Source organism: Psammomys obesus, unplaced genomic scaffold (genome assembly GCF_907164565.1).
Source record: "Psammomys obesus unplaced genomic scaffold, mPsaObe1.curated_primary_1811, whole genome shotgun sequence".
NCBI lineage: Eukaryota > Metazoa > Chordata > Mammalia > Rodentia > Muridae > Psammomys > Psammomys obesus.
Window position 1 is genome coordinate 1,428,663 of NW_026585643.1, and position 8,894 is coordinate 1,437,556.

Consider the following 8,894-nt stretch of genomic DNA (forward strand, 5'->3'; position numbering starts at 1 on the left):
CTTTCTTTCTTTCTTTCTTTCTTTCTTTCTTTCTTTCTTTCTTTCTTTCTTTCTTTCTTTTCTTACATTAGTTTCCCAGGACTTGGTGACAAGGCCCGGAGGCTTAGACCACAGAACACCTGTGAACCCACAATCAAAGTCCTCACAGACATAGCTTCCCCTGACATCTCTCCGTGGCTTGCAGAAGGCCATTTTATGACTGTCTTCATCTCTCCTGTCCTTTTGGTGTGACTAAACTCCCCCTTCTTCTAAGGAAGCCAGTCATATTTCAGCATCCAATCCTATACTGTTTCAACATGATCATCTCTTTAATAGCTTCCTCTCCAAGCATGGTGACACCCTAAGGCCCTGGAGGGTAAAGTCGTGACATGATTTGTAAAATGACACAACTTATTCCTTAACACTCTGTGAGACAAACAAAATTAAACTCTATAAAATTCAAAGATTTTGATAAAAGATGCTTGGTGGCTTAAAGCCTTTACATTGAGGATGGATGCGACCCTGTCTAGTTCTAGAGACTTAAATGACTCTGTTTCCAAGAAAGGTTAGGTTAGCTTTCTGTAGTAAGTGATTGTTTTTGCATGGCCCTACTGTGCACGTAAAGACTGGAAGACCAGTCAGAAAGTATAGTAAGAATTAAATCAAGGTGAAAACTAGGCATGTGAGGGATGGTTAGAATTTTTAGTTATCAGGGCCCAGGGGGATATGTATGCCATCCTTAATTTACATTAAAATTATCAATTTGTAAAAATCTTCGGGAACTTTCTTTCATCCTAAGAAAATCCAAGAATTCTATGGTGTTCCACACATTCCCCCAAAACTGTTTGTTCTACTATATCCTCTTTTGGGGCCCGCCTTACTTTGTGCCTGGAGAACTCTTCAGCCCTATTTCCTAATTTAGGCTGCTCTGCCCTCAGGCTCCACCTCACTTCTCCCAAGAGCCCTTTATTTGCCCTCCATCTTCAGCTATTATAATCCTTAGATTGATACATGACACATTTCTTGGGGATGGAACTTGTTTCTGTTGCTGTGTATCTCAAGAGCCTGTGTTGTGTCTCCAAGCCTTCACCGCGGGGGATGGGCTCCAGCCACTGACTGACACTGACCTGTGCTTTGCACAGGACTCACGAGTTTCCCGGAAGTCGACTTCCAATGACAAAACCCAAAGTCCTGAAGGCACTGCCAAAGTTGCCCAGCCTAAGCCATCAGTTTCCTTGGATTCCCGCTGACATTTGCGTCAGTGGCTCGGCGTCCCTCAGCAGAGCTGAACTGTAGTAGACCATTAAGAGCTACTACATGTATACGGTCATATGCTTTTCTTTAGGTTATTTTCTCTTCCATCTGGTCTACTCCACTCCAATTTTAACACTGCTTCCCTAGCCCGCCTCCCAAACAAGTACGTGCCTTGAAGTGTGCTTTCCGGGACAACCAGGCTAGAGAATGATTGTTTCTTCTTATGTGGCAAGGGAATAATACATTCGTCAATTTTCTCCACGCTGTGACAGAATATGTGAGAGAGCCATGCACTGGAGGAAGGATTTATTTTCGCTCATGGCTTAGGAAGGGGTAGCTCAGTGTGGCAGAGAAGCCTGGCAGGGAATGTGAGACAAGTCCTCAGTGGAATCATCAGGAAACAGAACCACAAACGTTGGCGCTCCTCTCTTTTGCGTTTATTCAGTCCGGGCTCTCATTCAGGGCAGCCCCCTGCTGGTAATCCTCTCTGGAGGATCCACAGGTGAGCTCTCAAATGCCAGAGGCACTAGTTGATCCAATTAAACTGACAGTGAAGATTAATCGTTAAGGGGTGGGGCTTGGGGTGAAAGGTACGGCCTGAGAGATGGTTTCAGAGATGAAGCGTTGTTGATGCAGTTAAAACGACAAGGTGGCAGGGGCTCTTTGGGCAGAGGAATGTGGGGGTGTGAATTTGGGTCAGGAGGAGGTAAGGAAAGAGGCCTGGAGACAGAGATCAGAACAGAAAAGGAGCACATGGCCAGCCTTTGTGTAGAGTCTATGGGAGTCCTGTGTTGAGAGAAGCAACTTGCTTGTCAAGATGTGCTGATAGGTTTACTATCCCTGGCAAAGGGGCTCTTGCTGTTGCTTTGGGAAGGAACCCAAGGGAAGAGAGGCTCGTGAGAGGTAAGGGAATGGTAAACTGAAGAAGCTGAGGGAAAAGAGCTCAGTGGTTAAGGGCTTGGGAAATAGCCCAGCATAGCCATCCTATCTTAGTTCCTGGGTTCTGCCCCCACCCATGAAAAGTTCAATGCTCAGATAAAGGATGTGTATAAGAAGTCCAAAGGTGATTTTAAGAAGCATATTGAAAGTGACTTTCTTTATTAGTGGTATGAAAACAGGTCAGGCCAGTATCTCTCAGGCGTCTACCCAGGGCCCAGCACCCTGCCTGGCTGCACACTGTGTTGCTGGTACACTGTGGGGGAAGGCTGCCTTTAGCCTAGGTTATAGAAAGGACATGAAGGGCTTCGTACTTTGCAGGATGGTGGCACAACCATCAGAGACTTCCCAGAGGACCCAGGAGAGTCCTAACGTACCCCACAATTATGATTATCTTCACAGGCCTTTCGCCAATAGCAACAATGTTCAGGTCTATGCCACAGGCCTTGAGGGGCTATCTGTGCTCATCAGCTCCTCTCTCAGCAAGAATGTTCAGCAGAAGGGCAGATGAGAATCGTACCCTGGCTGATAAAGTGGCAGTGGTCACTGGCTCTACCAAAGGGTGAGTGGATGGAAGCTCTGGCTGGCTCATTACCAGAAGACGTCGCCATGGTCCCCATGGAGGCCCTCATCTCACACATCCCGGCCTTTCCTCCCCACCCATGACACAGGTCCCGCCTTTAACTCTATGTGTAAACATCTCTCCCTAAAACATCCGGTTTTGTAGTTACAAAACCAGCTGCTCTGGGACAATCAGGGCAGAGTCTGAATGTGATCTCTCACTGTCGTTAGAGGGCAACCCCTGGATAATTAAAATTTTACCATCAGAACAGCATATCTGCTCGCCTGTCTTTCATACCCACGTGGCCACTGTCTTTTAAGTCCTCTGCTAACAGAGAGAAGCCTGACACCTATTGTGCCTTGGACTCAGAAGTCTCATTGACTACACCTTGCATATGGTACCAAGAATGGTGCCAGCTCAGTGGTCTATGCAATGGCTTGTTGGTCCCCCCCCCCAGTTCCAGTTGTCCCCTGGCTCCCGTAATGATATGCACTTTACAGCGAATCCTTACCATCATCAGAAAGATGGAAGATCACCATCCTCCTGATCGTTTATGGTCTTAACAGCACTGTTTAGAATCACCAGGAAAAACAAGAGAACTAGACTTTCTAAATCCCTGTGATGTCCTAAATCTTTCCGTGTGCTCCTAAATCTTAGTATTCATAACACATAAAATACATTTAAAATTCTCAGCTACCCAGATAGTTTCAACAAGACGCCAGGCACATGCCTCTTTCTCTTCCTTGATCATAGCTGCTTAACTAGAACCAGTCAAGAGGCTTTAAACCTCCTCAGTGTTAGGAGACTTAGAGGAGAGCGTGCTCTCCAGACCAGAAGGAAGGCCTAGAGAGAGCCTAATCCATGCCAGCCTCCTGAGATTGGGAAAGAGAGCGACCACGCTGAGTAGTTTCAGTTCTCCACAATTTAGACCCTATACCCAACAACGCTACAACTCTTCTGATGGAACATCACTTTCCAAAGTTCCTTTTAATAACGTTATAAAAACGTCTTCATCTATATAATGGAATTATCATACGTGAAGCTGTGAGAATGAAATGAGTGGACTGTGTTAGCTACTCACAGACTTCTCTTGCCTGCTACTGAAGACTTAAAGCCACTGTTGGACAACATCAGGCAAACAACTGACACAGTTATCATGGTCTGCCTGGGACCAAGACAGAAAGCTGAAACCATCACCGCCATCTCCCCTTCTGCCCACAGGATTGGCTTTGCCATCGCCCGGCGTCTGGCCCAGGATGGCGCGCATGTGGTCATCAGCAGCCGGAAGCAAGAGAACGTGAACCAAGCGGTGGCTATGCTGCAGCGGGAGGGGCTGAGTGTGACCGGCACTGTGTGCCATGTGGGGAATGCTGAGGACCGCCAGCACCTCGTGACCACAGTAAGGCACTGCAGGCTGGGACAGAGGCAAAGACACAGGTCTAACCCTGCCACTAGGGATTTGGGGTCTCTAGGTCTGTAAACGAGGCAAGTCACACATTCTCAGGAGAGTGAGGTGTGACTGAAAGATTTCCTGATGGGAAGGAACAGCTGTGCTGCTCATACTAAACAAAGAGATGGCCAGTGGTTGGGGCATGACTTAGGAGGTTGCCTAGACCCTCGCAGGGACCATGTTTGCCCCAAGTGATCTGTCTCCACCATAAAGTCTGAGCAGTTGTAGCCCTCATGGACAGTATTGCTCATCCATCAGACTAGCCTCTGAAATAAGAACTTCAGGATACACTCCTGCTGTAACCACGCCGGCTCTGGCCTGGCATAGCTCCAGGATGGCCAGTTAGTCACTGCTTCAGTTGCTGGCACAAGTAACTTAAATATGGGTTTACTTTGGTTTGTGGTTTCTGGTGGGAAAGGCTTGGGTGTGGAAGTATGTGACCATGCCTGTTCCCATCGCAGTAGCCCTGGAAGCTGAAAATGGGGCAGCTACTGTGGGCCAGGTGTAACCTTCAAAGGACTGCCATCAGTGACCTTCTGCCAGGCTGGTCCCCACCTCCTGAAGAGGCAGAGCCTCCCAAAACAGTGCAATAGCTAGGGACACAAATTCAAAATGTGAACCCGTGGGGAAGATTCAAAACAGAGCAGTGCTTTTCTTCAGATCATTGCCACTCTCCACGCTGTTCCTTCACCTGCCTGCCTGATGGCTTCCCCTGCAGGCCCTGAAGCACTCTGGGGGCGTTGACTTCCTGGTGTGTGTAGCAGGAGTCAATCCTCTGGTGGGAAGCACCCTGGGAGCCAGTGAACAGATCTGGGACAAGGTGAGCCGAGCGCCTTCCTCACCCTGTGTGGTATATACGTGTCCTCACGCCTGTGAGCATGCACATGCGCATCCTGTGCCTGAGTTCCCATTGAGCCGCGTCGACATCGGCTTTGCTGCATGAAGATGGCGCTTGCCGGAGTCAGACTGCTCAGAATTCAATCCAACAGGTGTTGGCCAGGCCCAGCCTCTGCCAGGCTCTAGCCACCTCTGTGTCTACTCTCCTGTGCTGCTCATTGAGATGCAAGAAAAAGATTTTTGGGTCTGTCCGTGGTAGAGACCCTCTGGCTCGGGTTGATGAAACTGTCACAACCCGGTTCATTGGTGCCTCTGTGATCCTTGCCCCCTGGGACCTCAGAGGGACAGTTCTGCTATGCCAGCTGGAAGCCACGGGCACGCAGGGAGCTTCTGCTGCCTTTGCAGACCCCATCCCTGTTATCCTGAGGAGCCCACCCATGAGTAGTCATGTCTGAGCCCCTGTCCTGTCCCGGGAAGCAGGGAATGGACCCGGAATCTGAGTGGGGCTTCCTCCCTTGGCTGTCCCTCCATTTTCTCCTGGTAGACTTTGCCCCACTTTTTCCTCTGTGGCTCTCATGTTCCATGGCCTTCTTGGTCTGCCTTCCAGTTCCTCTGCCTTCAACCACGTTCAGGCCTTTCCGGTTCTTTTAGTTATTTATTTTTAAAGATGACCAGGGTTTGAGACCCAACACCACAAAAATGCTTAACCCAGTCTCACCCAAACAAAATAGTACCCCAAACAACACATTCGCCAATGAGCAACACCAGCCTGGGTGTAAACATTTCCTGAGGCAGACCGAGGCGCCAAGCACAGATTCCTTTTTTTCTCATCCACACTCCTCCTTTCGGTCAGTCGTTAGTAACCAAGTTCGTCTTCTTTGCTTCCCCATGCTTTCCCAGCCTTTCTTCTGGAAGGCAGTGGTGGAGGCTGTCTGGGAGCTGATGATGAGAAGGTCCTTGAGCCACAGACAACGGCAATTCTCTTGAGACCTCGGGAGCTCAGGGGCCTCAGCAGCACGCGTGCCCTCATACAAACTCCAACCCTCACACACAGGACTCAGTGTCTGGGCTTGCCGCCCGTACTTACGGGGCTTCGTTCCCGTTCTGGCTCCCAGACGATGGTGTCTGTCTCCCCAGCCCAAGCTCTGTATTGTTTGGGGTTTCAGATCTTGGATGTAAATGTGAAGTCCCCAGCTCTGTTGCTAAGCCAGTTGCTGCCCCACATGGAGAAGAGGGGGTAAGTGCATGTGGCAATTGGTAGGGGCCATGTCTGCTAATTTTTACACACAGGAAATACTTGGGTAGAGGCCCACGTGGCGGTGTGGGTGTATTGGAGGTGTGGGTATGACAGGTGTATCTTTTGGGACAAGTTTTGTTTTTGGACCTGATGTCTTTCCCAAGGACGTGACATTGTGATTAACATTTCCTGGGGTGAGAACAAGAATGGCCTTCCAGATTCCCAAAGGACCTCTCGTGGGTCATTATATCTTTCATCTCGGGGAATTTAGGGACCTCGCTTTTTTGTGACAGCTGAAGTGATAAAGGGTCCAGAGTAGAGCAGTCTGGGGTCCCCATCTCTCATTCCCTTACCCCTTAGCAGGCTACCTCACCCGTTTATTACCATGGGCGCCCTCTTCTGACCTGCTACACGGCCTGATCCTTCTGTGTGTGCCTTGGCTACACAGGAGTGGTCAAGGCTGGCATTTCCACAGAGGTTCCTGTCACATATGAACATTATTTGAGTTTTATCGTCTGGTTGTGCTACCTCAGTTTGGGGTCCCTGTCGAAGGAACACCGCTCTGGCTGTACTTTTTGAGTTACAGTGACTTTCATGTCCATTAATTTAGATGTCTCGTGTCTCAGAGTTCTAGGTAGTTGCGTATGTGCCTTTTACTCTTTGACCGTGCACCCTGAGCTGATTTTCTCTTAGCATGAAAGCTCAGTTTCCTGTGGATCTCTAACATCACTCCCCATCCCTTTCTCCTCAAGGGGAGGCTCTGTTGTTCTGGTGTCCTCCGAAGTGGCTTATGTACCAGTACCGGTGAGTGTGATTACCCTCCGGCAAGCTGAGTGAGGGCCACACAGCAGGGGTGTGGTAGAGCTGACAGTTGATCCTAGAAGATTAGACACTATGTACCTCCAGGATGGCACTGTGAATGCTTCAGGTCAGATATTATTACATTTTACCCCTAAGGGGCAAGAATCTGCCATTTGGCTGTAAGTGATGTCAGTTTGCACTCCTCCAGAATGGGACCCTGAATACCCTAATTCCAGTTTTCTCATGGGCTGTTCAAAAGAACAGCGCGGCATCTACTGTGTCAAGCTCGGATACCCATGGCAGCAGCTTGATGACGTAGACGAGAACCTGACCCCTTGAAAACTTCTGTGGTGGTGGGGAGGCACAAGGGGAGAGCCTGTGCTCGGGCCTTACAGTCAGGCACGTCTTTGTAGCCTGCAGCCAAGAAGCCGCCTTTGATCTGGGACCATCGCTTCCTATCGGCCTGACTCTGTCTCCTTCTTTGCTTCTCAGAAACTGGGAGTCTACAATACCAGCAAGACAGCCCTGTTGGGCCTCTGCAAGTCTCTGGCTGTGGAGCTGGCTCCAAAGGGCATCAGAGTGAACTGCCTAGTGCCAGGGATTATCAAGACTGACTTCAGCCTATGGGTGAGAGGGACACATGCCTTCTGGTTTTAATCCCCACCCTCCTACTTTATCCTCTCTCCGTAGACTTTCTGGCCCCTTTTGGGTCATGCTTCCATCTGAACGGAGGCCCACAGACCCTGGACATGCAGCAAGATCCCCATCCCGGGGTCAGCCTTTGGGCAGCCTCCCCTGACATTTCTGCAGATGAATTTGAGGGTCTCTGTTTTCTTTGATCAGGCTAGTTGTCCATCCTATCTTCCGCTGAGGCATGGGCCAGCCATGGTGTTATTTCCACCCCACCGTATCACCAGTCCTCGGCCTGACACTGTCTGAAATCTCTTCCCTAGGGAAAAACAATGCCGAACATGCTGCCTGAGCTGAATAAAATCTTTGGATTGCAGCGGTAGGTCAGGGTGCTGGTGCTCTGTGCCTCTTTCTAGGGAAAATTATCCTCCGATATGAAAAATGACCTCATTGCTGCTGGTTGTTTCTCCTTTCTGGAGTTCTGGGTTGGGGGAAGGAGGGCAGGTATGACCAGCCACCACCTCCTCCCACTGAGGCCAGTGAATGGTAGGTGCTCCTCCCGGACTGCAGAAGCCCAGCTCAGAGCTCATCAGTGCATTCTATGACCCCATCTCTTCTTTCCTTCAGGTTAGGGGAGCCGGAAGAATGTGCTGGGCTCGTGTCCTTCCTATGCTCCTCAGATGCCAGCTACATCACTGGGGAGAACATCACAGTGGCTGGCTTCTCCCCTAAACTGTGAAGAGACATCATGGCTTTAGGGACTGGGGTTGAGGTCCTCAAGTGGAAAACAGAAGGCATGCTGGGAATTATGTAGGTGAAGAGCCTTAGCATGTGCTTGGGATCCAGGTCATATTGGGAACACTTACTGAAACATTGCAAAGGAAGGCAGGTGTTTAAAGATTTCATTTGGAATAAATTTGCTTGGAAACTCCTGGAGATGTTCCTGTTTGCCTCTTGACATACAACCCTCTTGACCCCAAAGCTTCATCCTTGGGTAAAATCCTTTTCTTACCACCGTCCTTCATCCCTACCAGTTTTTTTTTTCTTTAAATCTCTCCTGTTCTCCCCTCATTCTTTTTGTATGAAGCTGGAAGTCAGGCTGGAGCTTCCCCATCTGCTCTTCCAGATCTCCCCATCACTTGGTGTTTAATCTGTACCCTGAGACAATCTGCAGAGATACTTTAAGTCCTTTGACCTCTGGCTTGCAG

General features: G+C 49.4%; 1 protein-coding gene across 1 annotated transcript in view; it reads left to right on the top strand.

Moving 5' to 3' along the window:
* The window catches only part of LOC129684351 (dehydrogenase/reductase SDR family member 2, mitochondrial-like), a 13,507-nt gene extending 5,082 nt beyond the window's left edge, over nucleotides 1-8,425 (top strand). Inside the window, exons 3-11 of the mRNA XM_055617480.1 lie at nucleotides 1,679-1,735; nucleotides 2,572-2,731; nucleotides 3,953-4,130; nucleotides 4,900-5,001; nucleotides 6,185-6,255; nucleotides 7,008-7,059; nucleotides 7,549-7,683; nucleotides 8,010-8,065; nucleotides 8,314-8,425. Coding sequence (XP_055473455.1) covers nucleotides 1,679-1,735; nucleotides 2,572-2,731; nucleotides 3,953-4,130; nucleotides 4,900-5,001; nucleotides 6,185-6,255; nucleotides 7,008-7,059; nucleotides 7,549-7,683; nucleotides 8,010-8,065; nucleotides 8,314-8,425 — 923 coding nt within the window. The remainder of the gene's footprint in view (nucleotides 1-1,678; nucleotides 1,736-2,571; nucleotides 2,732-3,952; nucleotides 4,131-4,899; nucleotides 5,002-6,184; nucleotides 6,256-7,007; nucleotides 7,060-7,548; nucleotides 7,684-8,009; nucleotides 8,066-8,313) is intronic.
* Nucleotides 8,426-8,894: the final 469 nt, after the last annotated feature.